The sequence below is a fragment of the Neolamprologus multifasciatus genome, chromosome 12 (assembly GCF_963576455.1).
Source record: "Neolamprologus multifasciatus chromosome 12, fNeoMul1.2, whole genome shotgun sequence".
Lineage (NCBI taxonomy): Eukaryota > Metazoa > Chordata > Actinopteri > Cichliformes > Cichlidae > Neolamprologus > Neolamprologus multifasciatus.
Genome location: NC_140450.1, coordinates 23256719 through 23274900, shown reverse-complemented (window position 1 = coordinate 23274900; position 18182 = coordinate 23256719). Strand labels below are relative to the sequence as shown.

General features: G+C 40.3%; 2 protein-coding genes across 2 annotated transcripts; both read left to right on the top strand.

Moving 5' to 3' along the window:
• The first annotated feature begins 1002 nt into the window (after positions 1–1002).
• On the top strand, positions 1003–3085 carry nkx2.7 (NK2 transcription factor related 7). The gene is made up of 2 exons (XM_085179540.1): positions 1003–1549; positions 2027–3085. Exons 1-2 carry the CDS (start codon positions 1294–1296, stop codon positions 2572–2574), a joined length of 804 nt encoding a protein of 267 aa, XP_085035666.1. The 5' UTR covers positions 1003–1293; the 3' UTR covers positions 2575–3085.
• A 5169-nt stretch (positions 3086–8254) lies between these two features.
• Positions 8255–9418, top strand: nkx3-1 (NK3 homeobox 1). Its single transcript, XM_085180465.1, has 2 exons — positions 8255–8529; positions 8774–9418. Exons 1-2 carry the CDS (start codon positions 8343–8345, stop codon positions 9169–9171), a joined length of 585 nt encoding a protein of 194 aa, XP_085036591.1. The 5' UTR covers positions 8255–8342; the 3' UTR covers positions 9172–9418.
• The last annotated feature ends 8764 nt before the right edge of the window (positions 9419–18182 follow it).

Genomic DNA, 18182 nt, shown 5'->3' with positions numbered 1-18182 from the left:
ATTTGTGCTTTGCAATTGAACGTGTTCGTCTGTTAGAACCCCACTTGTTCTATAATATTAAAGGGCCCTCTAAATACTCTCAAAAGCACCCTTCCCCGCAAGTGCCCTCTAGGCTATATATCTCGCGCAGTGGACAGGCCGTGTCTGTCCGTGTTCCTGTGTCTGTGGAAGCACGTCTCAGCCTTCAGTCAAGCATTGCAGGCTGGCGCCGCTGCCTCTCCACTTCCACAACATCAGGTGTAATGTTACTGTTTGTTGTGGCCTGAGAACACTAATAACATGGCTTGAAAACAATGTTGACGGTAAAGCTGGTCAACATCACCCGACATCACTCAACCCCCGAGGACCTGCACGCTGATTAAGCGGCTCAGCTCACAAAGAACGAGGACTGGCGAGACTCTGAATATGTGCCTCCCATTTTAAAACAGAGTAATTAGGCTGCGATGGTTTCCCTTGATTGGCTAATATAGTTTTGCTACAGCAGCTTAACTTTATATATCTATCTATCTATCTATCTATATATATATATATATATATATATATATATATATATATATATATATATATATATATATATATATATATATAAACAAAAAATAAAAAAGCGATTGCAGGTATTTAAACTGCTACAAATCATTTGCAGGTATATGTTCTATCAATCATGTCTCAAACAGAGACATTTTCAAACATTTTTGGAGAGATCCTAACTATAAAGATATTTTAACTGGGCAAAAAAGACCACGTTGATTGTCATATATAACACAGAAACAGAGAGATACTAGCAAAACAGCTCATTTTTTTAATTTTATATATAAGCTTTTCGTAAACCACGTTTACTGGAGCCTCATTTCCAGCTTGAACAAAGATATTAGTCATAAAAACACGCATAGAAACATCGGCAATCACTTTATTTTGTGCACAATGAACTAATTAGCGCATACTTTCCGCAACTCCAGGAGTTGCGGAAAGTATGCGCTCACCAAAAGTCTCATTTCTTAATTAAACTCGGGAATTGCACCTTTGTTTCGCAGGGAGAGAAGGGCGGACATGATGAAAGGTGTCTCTGTAAGGTGAGAAGGAAAGCTGGGGCTTCAGGGTAGTGTGAGCAGGCTGTGGGTGTTGGTCATTTGGTCAAAAGGGGGCTGATGTTGACTATCTACCTTGCTCATTAGCTTGGACCATTGAATGAAATCAGGCCCTCACCCACCAGTCAGTTAACACATCTCTCTGGCTTCATCAGCGTCAGCAGCAGCAGCAGCTCGAGCTCATCGAGGATCAAATCTAAGCACTGAAATGGAAGGCATGCATCCCAGTTTGACGACCTCGACACCTTTTTCCGTGAAGGATATCTTGAGGATGGAGCACCACCACGACTATGAGCATGATTTTCTAACGGCTGACCAGGTTGTGCCCTTGCATCATCAGCACGTGCACGCTGCGCCCCAGAACAGAGACTTTTATGAATGCCACTCGGAGCCGCGCGCCTCAGAGATACTTGACAAACTCGATACTCATAACCCGGGAGCAGAAGAGGAGATACACGAGCATGGTGAGGTGACACGATGGACAACAAAGTCAGATTCAATTCAGGAGCCGCTGGTTGTGGATTTAGGCAGCTCCACAAAAACACGATACCGGACGCGTTAATGAGACGGGGCCCGAATGAAACAGTTTCATTTTCGCTTTAGATCTTAGTCTGATAACCTAAACAGACCACAAGAATCTCACTGAACCAGTGAGAAATGTTTCCCTAAAGTAATCGGCACCTAAATTAATAAATTTAAAAAAAATTCTGACAATTTTCTGCAAACTGCAGACTTCAGACTCACTAAATGTGAGCTAAACAAAAATGTTTAATGTTGTCAATGTTTTGTAAATTTTGCCTTTAAAATCTCAGATCTTGTTTTTTTACTACAACTTTCCACTTTATTTAAGCTTTATTTTTTAAAACGTTGTAAATCATTTTAAATCATTTTAAACTGGTCATGGTGTCAGAATGTGACTGTGTTTTTGTTTTGTGGTGCAGAGATGAGCGGGTTCGACAGTCCATCTGATTGTGACAAACCCCCCCAGAGGCCCCGCGTGCGCAGGAAGCCCCGGGTCCTCTTCTCCCACTCTCAAGTGTCCGAACTAGAGAGGCGTTTCAGACAGCAGCGCTACCTGTCCGCCCCGGAGAGAGAGCACCTGGCCCACGTGCTCCAGCTCACTTCCACCCAAGTGAAAATCTGGTTCCAGAACCGCAGGTACAAATGTAAACGTCAGAGGCAGGACAAATCTCTGGAGCTGGCGGGTTATCTGCCTGCACCCAGGAGGGTCGCGGTTCCCGTGCTGGTGCGGGACGGGAAGCTGTGCGGTGCCGGTTCCCATTCAGCGCCTTACAATGTAACACTTGGACATTATAACCCCGCGCTTGGATACGGAAACAGCAGTATGTACGGCTGCAGTTATCACAGCGCGTCACCTTCTGCGGCACAGATGTCCAACAGCCGGCTAAATGATTTAACAGGAAACACCGAGACGCACTTCGGCCACGGGCCGTTTCAGGCCTCTCTACAGGGTATAAGAGGCTGGTGATAAAGGGACTAAACGGCTGTATAGCAGGAACCACTGAGACATTTCAGTATCAAATGTATATTGTATAGTTGGTGTGGGGTCGTATTGTAATTTTCCGTTGTTCAAAAATTTCTGATGGATCGATTATGAAGAATAAACGCTTTAATATTCAGTTATACTTTTCTGTGTCTAGACGCAAATTCTGAATTAGGGCAATCCGGGGTTGGTTGGTACACTTTTTGCTCTTCCCGATCATTGGATTACTTTCAATAATGAGTCATGAATCGAACAAAAACTAACGAAGCATCAACGACGCTCTGTGACAACCAGCCCTGTAACGGGGTTGGTTATCAGTGGGTTTCAGTAAAAAATGGTGATAAAAAAAGCACAACTTTTTATTCTATTTAGATAAATATATCAATGTATCAAAGTTTAGAAATGAAATTTTAAACCATTTTTCTATTTAAACCATGAATCTGAACCAGCTACAGTTATTATTTATTATAGTTAATATTCTTCATTCTGACAGTGTTTTAATACAAAAACAACTGAGAATCAATGTCATATTTTTTCGAACTCATGTATCTCTGATATCTTTAAAACGTGTTTTGCAACAGGTAGACTGAGCGAGTCAGCGCAAACACGATAAAAATTAACTACATTATTATCTTTCTGACTCTGAACTGCTCTCCATTATAAGTCTTGGTCATGCTCGATCGCCTAGATAAGGAAGGTTTCCGGGATCTTTATTCTAAGGTTGCTAGTTTTAATGTGGCAACCCTTTACTGCAATCAGAACCACACGAGTCAAATGCGTATACTCCTGGATCGCCTGAGATAATGTGTGTAAGATCAGTTTTGACAGACAGCACACGGAAGCCTCATTGGTGCCAAGAACTGATTCCCAGTGTTTCAATGTGATTTTTATGTGTAATATCTTTACTTAAAATTACTTGTATTTGTAAACAGACCTCATTGAGCAGGATTTACAAAGGGTCTATATATGCAATTTAAAAATCACCTGATTTTCAAGCATCTTTATGACTGTGTCTTATTGCACCTATACATTATAACCAATCCGGTCCTTTTTGACCACGTAAAATATGTTTACAGAACTATTGTTATATTTATTGCAATTTCTTCCTCTTGGCAAGATTACTCTTAGAGATTTTTTATGTCAACTTTTTATCTGGATAAATAAAGTTTTTAAAAGTCACTTTGCCAAAAACTGAGTGCGGTCTACTTTGTGACAGAAATGTTGTTTGTGGCTCAAGATGGCTTGATGTCATTCACTAGTGATACATTCAAGATATATTTCACATATTATATGGCAAAAAGTTATTTATAGCAGTTTAAATACGACCAATCACTTTTTGGCAAACACAAAAATTACAAATATTTTGATTTAGTTACCAGGGTAAAAAACGGATTCAAATCAAAGTGATTACTTTTGGCTTTTCTTTATAAGTGTGCATTTTTAAAACGACTAATGTTGCGTGAGCTTTTCATAAAAATACAAATTCCACAGATTGACCGGTGCAAAACGATCGCGTGAAATACCCACAGTGCCCTATGCGGCAGCCAGTCCTCTACCTCTATGTAGTCTATCCTAAATTATAAAAACATGCAATGTGATGACTTCATACAAAGTGAGCCTGTACTATATTGCTTTTCATCAAATGATTCCTTTTTTATTTCTCCGTAGCTTTTGAGTGAAGCTTTAAAAATAAATAAACCAAAGGAGAAACTTTTTTGAAAATTATATAAATTTGTAAGACTTTGTCAGCCAGTTTTCCAGGATGAGCTCAAAAAACGACAGCGTACCTCATTAGGAACCTTTAAGTGTAACTGGTTGTGGCGTTGTTGTTTGCCGGGTTTATCAAAGAGAGCCATCAAACAGCTAATGGATGAAGTGACATCTGACCTGACAGCGCTGCTCTATCAAAACTCAGCTCATTATTGCCCCATTCACAAATCCGCTGATAAGGCCGGAGAGCTTGTCCTGTCCCGGGGCTCTGCTTGGTAAACAAACCCGCAGACAGAGTGGCTCTTTAACTTCTTCAAACTTTCAATCAAGCGGTAAACAGTTCCAGTCTGACGTGTCGTGTATCGACGAGCCACAGGCAGGTGAGCGCCAATCAAACTTCAAAACACAGATTTCTGTAAAATAAAATTCAGGTTTTTTTTATCATTAAAATGGTCCCTTTATATCTCTACAACAACAAAGCGTGGCATTAATTTAAAATTATAAAACCATAAAATCAAATAAATCAGAGATACATATCAGCGCGACTCGTTTCCCGTCAAAATCACTTTTATTATATCACGTGATTGGGGGGAAAATACGTTTGTGTAATTTTTATTGCGCGTGAACGCAGAGAATAAACACCTTTCAGAGAAGAGTCGCGGGCTGAAGGAGCATCTCTGCACAGATAAGGATGAAGCTGTAGACAGAGAGGAGACCAAGAGAGATCAGATAATGATCCTGTGTGTGTGTGTGTGTGTGTGTGTGTGTGTGTGTGTGTGTGTGTGTGTGTTTGTGTGTGTAAGTAAAAGGGTTTTTCAGAAGTTATGTTTATAGTGTATGACTTTAAAATGTAACTTTAAAAAAATATATAGATCTTATTCTTCTTAATAACACCAGTAAATAAATACATTATAGATCACGTGCAGCCATAACCTTTGGTGTGAACTATTTTAATTTTAATTTAGAAGCATAAAGAAAAGCCTTAAAATGACGTAACCCGGTGATCTCATGACACAGTAACTGTCTTTCAACTGAAGTAATGAAAAGGTCCTCTGTCACTCATGACAGATAAAGATTTTTTTAAAATGGCATTCAGCAACATCTCACTAATGAATAGTCAAATCTGTGTCTTTTCAGGGAGGAAAACTGTGAGCTCATGCGCAGTAGCTCTGCTTTGTTGGAGAGGGAGTTTTTCTTTTCTCCTCGTCCACATAAAATGTGCTTGATTACACTGCTTGTGATTAGGGGCAGTTTAAATAGAGAATGACGTGAGTCTGACCATCGCTTGAAGAGACATTATGGTTTCCAAAATCCACAAAGGGTTTAAGTCATGCTGTGGTTAGAAAGAAAGACGCGTCCCTGACTAGGTCAGTGTGATGATGAAATGATGAACTGTTCGTGCAGGAGCTCATTCACATTGCAACAACTCGCCTAAACAAAACTAAGAAACTGTTGATTTTTGTAGCTGAGCTGGTTGTAGACGAAATATCAGTCCATGGTACATAATCCCTCTCTTTTAAAGTAGGTGTGAGATTGGCTTTAAAGCTCCCTCTAGTGGAAAACACTAGAATTGCATTTACAAAACTATCTCACACAGGCCAAAGATAAGTTACTTTAATTTTCCCCTCACTGAATTTGGAGAAGAAAAAAATGGTTCACAGTTACTAAATTCAGAGTCATTGTTTCTTTATCTTTTACTTTTTGTACAAACTTTAAACTGACCTGTTTCCTCTGATGACATATTGGTTATGTCGCACACTTTACAAAGATGATTCTTGTGCAACAGCCAGGCGTAGGGATACAGTATAAAACAACTCTGATGCTGAGCAGATAAGAAGACAGAATGCTGACAAATCTGCTGCTGCGACAAGTCCTCGCAGTCACCATCTCAGACAATGAAACAGCAGGAAAATAACAGAAGGTTGATGGCACAAAAACGTTTGGTGGCTCAAAGAAAACATCGTCGCCACTGCACCGGGGAGGACAAATGCCTTTCCAGGCTGAAAGGTCAGCAGCTCTCTTATGTTACATCTGATGCACATCTAGATAACTATGCCATGACAGTCTAGGACAGAGTGATTGTAGAGGAAATGCCATTGTTTGGAGCAATCATGCCGATTGTCACAGAATAAGGGTGGTGGATGACTGCGCAGAGTCCTAAAAGAACCACTTCAGTCGTAGGACTTCCCCTCCCCACACAGCCCAGGTGCTTGCTGTCATTGCTGACCTTGTTTTTGCTTATGTCATCAGATAAGTACATGAGGTTTCTTATTCTGCAAAGCATCCTTTTAACCACAATCAAATGTTTTTTAGATGGTGGAATAAAAGCGACATATGCCTCAAATAAATGCATTTCTAGTAGAAAGTCATTTTGCACACAGCTGTAGTGTGGTTTCGCTTGATTCCACGTTCAGTACAGTATGATCCAAAAGTAAACGTAAGGAGTTTTATGGGGTAACAAACAATGTCTAGACAAAAGTGGGATTTTCTGTGCTTACAGTTCAACATACTTTAACAGGCAGACAGTCGCATGCAAAGATTTCATGGTGAGACATATCAAACATTTAATCTTAATACACTGTTGACAAGACAGCAGGTAATGCAAACGAGGAACCTTAAGAGATTACACACAGATAGCTTTCATAAATGATTATCCACAACACAGGAAAGAACACGGCAGACATGACTTAGTCTGGGGATGATATATATATATATATATATATATATGTATATATATTTATATTTATATATATATATATATATATATATATATATATATATATATATATATATATATATATATATATATATATATACTGTATGTATGTATGTGTATATATATATATATATATATATATATATATAAACATATAAGGCTGGATATTCATACACAGTGTATAATGCATACAAGGATGCCGTTTAAGTGCTGCTGATAATAGTAGCAGTCATCAGTGTGATGTAAGTGTGTATTTGGTGAAGAGAAGCTGGTGGAGTCAGCGCCATCAGGGGCCACGGAGAGGGCTGTGTCTGTCATACCAACATTCACGCATTTCCAAATGAAGCATGAAATCCCAGGGCAACTCCAACACCGCCTGTAAACATCTTAGTAGACGGAGAAAGGTCAGGCCGGACCGCAGAGGACAACAAATAAACAGCCGTCAAACAATAAGCGTGTCCATTCAGGAGCCGGCCTAAATGTGTCCAAGTCATTAGTGCTTCAGGAGGCATGACCACCCACTCTGACCCCAGCCACCGGCCCCACCCACCCCCGCTACTGGCACATTTGTCTCACTGAAGCCGCTGTGTTACAATACTGAGCTGATGGAGGGCTCAAATTCGAGACTTTTTAGTGTGTCTGGAGCAGGTAGCTCTGTCCCTCCTTGTGGACTCAAACTTCCTCCACAGAAAGACTAAACACACTTTGTGAACATGCACTGCTTGCTTTTCTGATACTAGTTTATTAGTTAATTTTGGATGTCACTCAGTTCTCTCTGTTAGAAATAGATTATAGCTAAAAAAGTACATTGCCAACATGTACCCATTCTATTTTCTTGTACAGAAATGAATTTCTAATCATTTTGTTTGAGTTTAGATCACATATTCGCCACCTTTCTGCACATGTGTATAAGTAGAACCACATCAGACTGTTTTTCATTTAAACATAAAAGCATGCATAAGGACAGCTATAAATATATAAATTCATCTTTTTACAATCAGTCTAAAGTTTTAAAATCTTTCTCTATACAGATCACTTCTAAAATAAAAAAGGATCAGTACTTCTTTTTGAATGTTTCAGTATTTTTATGGACTTGATACATTGCAGCAGAGCTGAGTAGGAAACTTGAATGAAAGTTAGTGAAAGTAGAAGTAAACTTTAGCCGTCCCGCCTCCTTAACGCGTCAGTGCAGTCTGAGCCCGCCCCTGCTATTGTATAAATTCAGTCTGTGTAACTGTGTGAGGACTCACAGTGCTTCAGCCACTTCTCCCACTGCGCCTCTGATGCACCGAGAGTCCTCGGATTTTTTTAAAATTACTGGCTGGAAATGTCTGACTCGGCCAAACCTCTGACTTCCTTCCTCATCGAGGACATCCTCTCCAACAAGGACAGCGCGCGATTCAATGATAAATGCTGCTCGCAGAAGGAGGAAAGATGTTCGCAGTGGAATGAAGAATCAGGAAAGTTTTCACCACAGCTCTGTCTTCAGGAAACAGCCTTTGGATTACAGACAGGTGAGCGTCTGCAAGCTTTCAACAGCAGGGTTACTGCGCTTAGATAAAGTGACCAAATCAGTTTGATGTGTGTTGTTTACTGTGAAGAATGTGCAGAATTGTGCAGTGTAACAACAAAAGACTTGCTTTAAAATTGTATTTGTAATGGCAGCTGCATATCTTACAATGATCACAAACCAGTTCACAAAGCCTGCTGTAAACCAGTTTGCCTGTTTAACGACTGGATCTCATCTGTGCTTCACAGAATCTCTGAACACATCATGCCCCAGCTCCTCAGAGTCAACTTTGCCCTCCCCCGGAAAGCAGAAGCGCTCCAGAGCTGCGTTTACACACCTCCAAGTGCTCGAACTGGAGAAGAAATTTAATCACCAGAAATACCTGTCGGCCCCAGAGAGAGCTCAGCTGGCCAGAACCTTAAGACTAACCGAGACCCAGGTGAAAATCTGGTTTCAGAACAGGAGGTACAAAACGAAGCGGAAGCAGCAGACATCAGAGTTTTGTAAGGATTTGTACAAAGCAGAAGGACCGGGTCTGAAAGAGGATTTGGTCAGATCATCACTGATTACTTCCTTCTACAAAGCCTACCAATACAGACCCTACCTGTGGGACTACAGTGGCCCCTGGGGCCCAGTGTTATGGTGAAAATAAATGTATAACCCTAAAATTTATCATCTCCAGGCTTCTAAAATCTATGTTTACTGTCACAGCTGATTCTTTGTCAGATGGTGTTTGCTCATGTGTTGACTTTATCCATCTCGCGGAGTGATTTCGCTCATGAAAATGTGCTATCGTACAAATCTTGCTGTATGGATATGACATGGATTTGCACAGCCAACTTGTGACATTGTTGATTAATAAATTATTAATAAATTAATGCTTATACATTTAACCTTTGTTAAGAGTGCTTTAAAAAAAACAGAATTTTTTTTTGTTGCTTTGGGGAATTTTTGATCTAATTACAGGGCAATGTTTTGTGGAAATGATCAAATATACATTAACCACAGTTTGCATAAAAGCTGTGTGGATGACTTTCAAACAGTCACTCTGGCATTAAGTGTGAGGTTAAAGTGAAACTTTCTACTGACTGCTCTCAAGCTGAAAAAATTTCGACTATTTGAATGAAGTTAAAATGTGAAAAAATTGCAGTTGGTGTCAATGAAGGCGAAAGAATGAGACCCGATTTCTTCAAAGAGCTGATGCCCTGATTGCAGGGAGATAAAGTGTTCTTTCTAGAGACAGCACCACACGGAAAACCATAGAAAACGAAACAGTAAGAGAGTCAGCTGACATCACGCATTCCAGATGCTTAAACATGCTGACATAAATACAAATATGAAGGCTGGCCAAGAGGCATCTTTGTTTAAATCAGAGATAAACGGAGCTCGGTAAGGCATGGAGTTCAATCAGCAGTTGTCAGCTTTGCTTTCTTGAAAGCGGGGCATGACGAGGTTAAGCTGTCATGTGGCTCACCTCCTGTATGCCATGGTGATTGTGTAGTATACCTGGCAGTTTGTAGATAAAAAAGTAACAGAACATGTTTCTTAAGGTATGTTTTGTGCGATGTATAACAATAAGTGAGGCTAACACACAAAATGTGATGTACACTACAGATCTGGGCACATTTTGTGACCCCCTTTTGGAAGCTTTGGTGTAATCGTAGGCCTGTACACTCATGCATGTAACACATACTACAAATCAACATATTTTTCTAAGCACCTGCATTGTACAAATAAAAATTTCAAGAAGTCTGGCAGCACGATTTTTCAAATCGAGTGACGTCTTGTTAGTTTATAAAGTGAGACTTACACTCACACCAGCTGCACTGCGGCTATGAAGCATTTCGGTGGCAGAGAGTGTTCTGCAGGTGTGCTATCACCAGTGTTGGGACTAACGCGTTATTAAGTAACGCGTTACAGTAACTACGTTATTATTGTGGTAACGAGCACGGTAACTAGTTATTATGCCAAAATCAGGAACGCGTTAGTCGTTACTGGGATTTAGATAGGGTCGTTACTCGTTACTTCGTGTGGCGGCTATCACGGAGCTTCCACAGATTCTGTAACATTAGCAAGTGGTGGAGGCAGCAGGTGGATGAGGGAAAGGGGACGCAGAAGGAAAAGAGTTGATGTTCAGTTGATGTTTGCTGGAGCCACAGCTGTATAGCTGCTGGTCATGGTGTCGGTTTGGTTATCTGGTGAGAGGGAAACATGAAGATGAAACCAGGAGATGTCCTTACTGAATCAGAGCTGAACAGGTGATGGAGAAACAGGTTTACCTTTTAGGTGACATGAATGAGTTGAAGGGAAGTTATGAACTGTTTCTGAGAGACAGATAACCCCAGGATTCTTTTTAGGTAGCTGACAGCTGGTAACTGTGCAGGTGTGGATCTAGCAAAGTTTTGCCAGGGGGGCCAGGTAGGGCATTAACAGGGAGAGGGGGGCACAAAGAAAGTACTTTTCTTTCATATTCTCATTTAAAATGTCTAGCTTTTAAAAAATAATTATCTGAATCTTACAACAAAGGATTGATAGATTGATGCATATATACCATCAAACAGTGAACATCACTGTCACAACAGCGTTTGCTTTCATTCAAAGGCTTTATGATTTTTCCTATAATGGTGGGCCAGTCTATAGTCAAAATGCCCGGGCCAATTTTTTGTCCCAGTCCAGCCCTGTATGCAGCTCATCTGCAGTGTGGTGTTACCTACATCTTCCTATTCAGAAGGCAGAATTTCCGAGTTCTGAGTACAATCAAAGCACCACGACTGCAGTTTTCGTGTTGGATGTAAAAGGCGCACATGACGCTGTGACCTAGGCTAGAATCATGGCAGCAGTCAATGACGGTCCAGGCGTGGGATTTCTCTCGTGGAAATGTGCACATTATCTTTTCCTTTCTATTGGTAGGTGGCACAGTGCACTTGTGGCAAGTAAGCAAGCTAGAAGACTGGCAAAGTTACGGAAGCAACACATTAACAAGAGAATTCTGAGTAAAACCAAAGTTACTTTCCCTAGTAACTAGTTACTTTGAAAGTAACGAGTAACTTGAAGTAACTGAGTTACTTTTGATAGAAGTAACTAGTAATGTAACTAAGTTACTATTTTAAAGTAACTTACCCAACACTGGTTATCACCTGGACTTCTCATGAGTTCTTTTTCCCTCTCTGTAGATGAGGTCAAAGTTTCCTTTATGAATGTTCTTCATATCATTTCCTTCCCACTGAGTGATGCTGTGCTTCACTTACATATCCCCCAAACCCCAAAGAGTTTTTAATCAAGCATCTAAACAACAACTGCTATGTTGTGGCTGGCAAACCACGGAATCCCAATGCTTGATAACCTCAAGTTCACCAAACACCAAGTTTAAACATGCTGTGCACATACAAAACAAAGACAAAATTCGGAAACAGGTCTAACGTTGCAGCGAGACTTACACCACACTATCCCAGTCAGCTGAGAGAGATTGTGGACTGACCCAAACAGAACCAAACTTGACAATGAATTAGTCCATGGCTACAAAAAACAATCAAAGACAATGACAATCCTTTTACTGCTTATGAGCTTCTGTGGCTGACCCATGTAGAGATAGATGGTATCTCAGTCCTTTGATTGGTTGAAAAGCAAATGTGACAATCTCCCGTGGGGTCCAGAACCACACAGCTCTGTGAACAATGTAAAAATTATGATGACAAACTAAGTAAAACCCTATGAGGGAGTTTTACTTATTAGGGAAGTGAACAAATCAACAGCTTGTTGATGACACTGTACTGAGGTTTATTTAAGGAACACTTGGAGATGTTTTTAATATTGTTAGTAACTGATAATAAAAAAACTGTGGCATGTGGGTAGACCTTTTTTCTCTTTCTAAAGTAGGGCGTCAGCTGGTAATAGTAACGTGTTTTTTTAGTCTGTAATATTCAAAACTTCAGAGATTTTTATCATCTGTGCAACTGATTTCACTTCTGCTCCTCTTTATACTGTGTTTCAGTGTTGGGAAAGAATGACCAACTCAAAAGCAATTATAGAATATAATAGCCACTTTACTGTTGAATTCAATTTTAAAGATTTAACTCACCATCGGGGAGATTTTACATCATAGTAAATGCATCTAAATCTATACTGACTTCCTTACACTGGTTTGGTTACCCCTGGATCCAGGCTTAAAAGCAGAGGTGATGGAATCTTTTCAGTGGTGCCCAGTCCCTCAGTTATTTTAAAAAACACTTAAAAAACCTGTTTGAGTCTAGTTGAGCCTCCTATCCTGGCTTTGATTACGCAAACACACTCTTTCTTGCACAATTAGATATTTGTTGTGTACTTATTGTTGATTTAGCGACTGTTATCTATTGTGTATATTTTGTATAACGTGTACAGCGCCTTGCAGCCGAGGCTGTTTTTGACTTGTCTTATTTATACAAAAGCTGAGGAACAGCGTTGAAAACTAAGAAGCAACTATAGCTTCCTTCAGGATGGCATGCTGGTCTGACTCGGGATGGTGCTGATAAGATGACACACAGGATTTAGGGCTTTACATATTTAAGAAGGGCATGTTTGTAGTAACATAACTGAAGTGTGAGCACAGGTCTGATGGAGGTGATAGGATATTTCAGCTCTTTCACACTGCTAATCTGTCTGACTTTGTGCAGCGCATGCCCTCATGCAAACCTCACAGGGCAACAAATGCTAAAAACACAACTGCGGGCATTTTTTTTTTTTTGCCCACTCCTGTGTTTTAATTGTCGATCATTCTTCTAAATGAAAGCCTCGCTTGTCGGTCATGAGGTTAAACCTGTACAGGGAGTTATAAGGTATTGCAGTGTCAGCTTAAGAGAAAGCACACAGTTTCTCATGCCGGTGTAGAAGCTGGAGAAATGAAATCATTCCACAATCTTGATGTCTAAATATTTCCTCAAACTAAAGTGACTCCTTATCAGTGATGCCAGCGGCCGTGCTGTTCACTATTCATAGGCCCTCAGAGTAAACAGGTAATTAGACATGAAGAGGGGCAGATAGCATCTGTTTTGACGGCATTTGAAACTCTGACTGTATCTCTCAGCGACTCTCTGTGTCTTTCAGCGTCTCTCAGTGTATATGTTCATGCTCATCAGATAAGGGAGCCTGTTGAAGGGTGTAGCTGAGGGTTGGGAGAGCCATTATTATACTTGCCATTGTGATACCTGCACTTCCGCAGGCTTGAAGAGACATGGTACATTGATTCACAAACACACAAGGCTTAAAAAAAACAACTATATCATCTTGTGTTTTTCTTTCTTTGTCGTTCTTCAGGTTTAACAGGATTTGGCAAGCACATGATGAAAACAGAGAGTAGTTGAAAACATCACTCTCTTATCTGTTTTTCCTCTATTCGAGCTGTTTTTGTTGTTGGGTTTTTTGGGGAATAAACAGGCATAAGGCAATAAGTTTATCTTTCAGAGGTCTGATTGCAATACGCATTAAAAAGCACGGTCGCAGAGCCTTTCTCTTCACGGTGGCCAATGATGCTTTGAAAAACAAGCAGATCTTCTTAACAGATGGGGAGAAAACCAACCCTGACCACAAAGACAGCCTTTGTCAGTGCTCCAATATGCCGTGACTGTCTGACAAATTCGTTGGACTTGATAAGGAGGTTTAAAAGAGCCCTGATCTTCTCTTGGGAACACTCATAAACTTCCTTGAATAGTGTAACTGGATCCCTCATGTTACGGACCCTGTAGAACAGCTGCCTTTCTTTCCTCATCAGCAGATACATAACAGCATCCAACTTATCCGATCGCTGACATCGATTGTGCCTAAGTACGTGTCGTGTGTGACAGAGAGAAAGGATGTGGGAGGAGATAGGCATGCTGAGGGAGAAGAGACTCCCCCCCCCCCCCCCCCCCCCCCCCCCCCCCCCCAGTGTTCTTTGAGATAAAGATATAAAGTAGTGAGACAGTTTACAGCAGATTAAGGTGATTAGAGAAAACTATAATGAGGACAGAAGACGTGGGTGAGGGGGGCTTTCATTGTGTTGTTCAGATAAACAACCTGTATGTGGAGAAGGGCAAAAAAATAAACACTTTCAGGGTTACAGCAGAAGTGTACGTGTCCTGCAGCACGCTGGTTTGGAAGAAAGCTCCACGCTGCCTGCATCTCAAAAAAATCTGATTTATTTTTCTGTCAGCAAGCAGTGAATCATGGGCAGGACACACATCTGAAATATCATATTCACCTTTGCACCAATGCTGGAAATAAAATAATAGAATTACCAAGAAGATTAGTGTAACCAACATGAGGTCAATGAAAAGAAATTAAGTAGACTGATGCTCAAATGTTTGGGGTTACTACAAATTCCCTGTTTTCATTTAAAAATAATAAAAACACTCAGTCAATCATCTGTGTTCTTAATGACAGTCGGTGATTAAGGCCAATAAAACAATCAAAAACAATCGCTCCTGTTGTCCAGTGGCACACTGTGTTACTTAATGGAAGTTTCCACTGATGCTAGCGTGACTTAAATGTGTTTTGCTGATTAAAGAAGCCACTAAAGAAGTGTCTGGTCCATTAGCCTCCGTGGACATCAAAACAGATACAATCATCATAATTAATACTGATCCAAGTTCAACATTGAAAGTATAACAGTCACATAGTTGCAATATGGAAACAACATCACACAATGCACTAAACCCTGACTCTAACCCCATAACCCTGGGAATTCACGGACACAAGAAAGGACAACATTGAAAATAAATACTTACACTGAAAATAAAAGACATTCATTCTTACCTAGGGACTGACCTCAATTTGGAAAGGGATGCGGGGTTGATGCCCCGTGCACTTCCTGTTCCTCCTTCGGGTGCAACGGGCTCTATCTCCACAATCTAACCCCATAACCCTAACTGTACCCTAGTAACCTTAAACCTAGCCACGGTTACATCCTAACCCCCAACTCTAAACCTCATGGTACCTGCCACCTTTTTGGGTTTTTTCCTGAGTTTCCTAAAATGTTTTTGTGCTATTATGTAAATAGCACAAATTGGCTCTAACCACAGCAGAAGGGGGAGTCCACAGAGAGCAACTGTACATCAAAGTCTTTAGTTTGAGAAGCAGGCATTTCAGGTTGACCATGTAGGTTCTCAGTTATCAGGTCATGGTAGTCTTAGAAGGTTAAAAAGAAGTGGACTGGACTTGTTTAAGTTTTTTGAAGACATTTCATCTGTCATCACAGAGACTTCCAGTGGCCTTCTTTTTCAAGCTCTTAGAGCGTTACAGGTCCTTATATAAACACCTTGGTAAAATGTAAACTTCTGTAAACTCAGATTGTGTTTATGAACTTAGTGCACACTATTGTATGAAATCTTAATTCTTGTCTAGAAAACAATGCTGTGAGAAGTATTTGCCCCACTCCTTCCTGATTACTTTTTTTTTTGTACATTTGTCACACTTGAATGGTTCAGATCCATCCTTTAATTTTCAACACAGAGAGATACTATTCACATTCACACCTATGGGCAATTTATAATAATGAATTTACCTAACCCCACGAAGTGCATGTCTTTGGACTGTGGGAGGAATGTGGAGTGCTTGGGGTGAACCCACACAGACGGGGGAAGAATGCAAAGTCCACATAGAAAGGATCGAAGCATCAAAGCAGCCACAGACCATCACACTATCACCACCGTGTTTGACTGTTGGTATGATGTCGTTTTTATGAAATGCTGTCAGCATTAAACCAGATGTAGCAGTACTCATACTTCATTTTTTTCTTGTCAGCTCACAGAATATTTTCCCAGATGTGTTGGGGATTGTCAAGATGTTTTTTGGTAAATGTGAGACGAGCCTTTGTGTTCTTTTGGGACAGCAGTGGTTTTCATCATGGTACCCATGGATGAGTACCATGCTCGGTCTCTCTCTTATTGTTCAATCATGAACTCTGACGTTAAGTGAGACGTGAAGAATGTGATTCTTTAATGTTGCTCTGGGTACTTTTGTGACCTCCTGGATGAGTTGTTGATGTGCTCTTGGAGTAATTTTGGTAGACCGGTCACTTGTGGAATGGTTCACTGCTTTTCCAGGCTTTCTCCATTTCTGTATAATGGCTCTCACTGTGGTTCACTGCAGAAACTAGAAATAGTTTTATAATCCTTTCCAGACTGATAGATGTCAAAGAATTTGTTTCTCAGCTGTTTGATTGTGTCATAATGTGTTGCCTTTTGAGGTCTTTTAGCCTGCTTTACTTTGTCAGACAGCTTCTATTTAAGTGTTTTCTTGGTTAAGCATGTCTGCCATTAATCAGGCTTGTGTTCAGTTTCAGTTTTATTTGTCATATGCAAGTTAGCACAGGGTCAACATGGCAATGAAATGTGTTTGACGAGCAGCAGTCACTCAGCAGCATGGTACAGTAGAATAAAATAAAATAAAATAAAATAAAATAAAATAAATAGAAAACTAGTAAAGAGCAAAATATTAGAGAGACGTGGTAAAAGAGAAAGATGACTAAATATATATGTATCTATAAATATAAATATATGTACACTAGTGATTAAATAAGAAAATCGTGAAAAGAAATATGACGGGGGGGGGGGGGGGGCAGATGGGATATTGCACAGGAATGAGCAGCAGAAAATTACAGTATTGCACTTTTTAAATATAAATATCAATAACAATAAAGTGGAGTGACCAGTGCAGATTAAACAGAGTAATTGTGAAGCTGCAAGGTAGCTTCTGAGTGCGTCCTGTGGACTGTGTTGTGTGTGTTTAAGTGTTGTGGTTGAGGTGTCGTACGGCTTGGTGGTAAAAACTGTTTTTAAGTCTTGTAGTCCGAGCAGACAGACTCCTGTAACGTCTGCCAGTTGGTAACAAGGAGAACAGCTGATGTGCTGGGTGGCTGTGGTCCTTGATGATGCTGTGTGCTTTATGGGGGCATCGCTGGAGATAAATGTCCTGAATGGCAGGAAGCCTTGTGCCAGTTATGTGCTCTGCTGCCTTCACCACCCTCTGTAGTGATTTACGGCTGCTGGCAGAGCAGCTTCCGTACCAAACTGTAATGCAGCTCGTCAGCAAGCTCTCAATTGCACACCTGTAGAAATTTGAGGTGATGTTGGCGTTCATGCCAAACTTCCTCAGCCTCCTCAGGAAATAAAGCCGCTGGTGAGCTTTCCTGATAGCAGTGTCTGTGTAAAGAGTCCAGGAGAAGTCCTCGGTGATGTTGACTCCAAGGAATTTGAAGCTGGTGCGTAGCAAGTGAACTTAGCTTTTCAAAAGATAGTGACTTTTTCACAAAGAGTCAGGTAGGTTTGGGTATTTTTGTTTGCCTTAATAAATAAAAAAGTATATAAAAAACTGCATTTTGTATTTACTTGGGTTATCTTTGTCTAATATTAAAATTTGTTTGATTTGAAATATGTAAGAGAGGGAAACAAAGAGTGAGGGAGTAGGCTTTCACAGCATTGTGTTTTCACTGTTTAATTTTTAAGAACAGGACTACTTTAAATTTTTGGGACTGATTTTTTAGTCATTTAACTAACCAAACTGATGCCTAGGAAACACCAAAGCAAAACTTACCAGTTCTAAAATATGAAGGACATTTGTAAAGCCTCTGCTCTCGACCATTTTTAATGCATTGTTGATATACAGTTAGATCAGGAAGTACTCTACAAGGACAATTTAAAAAAAAAA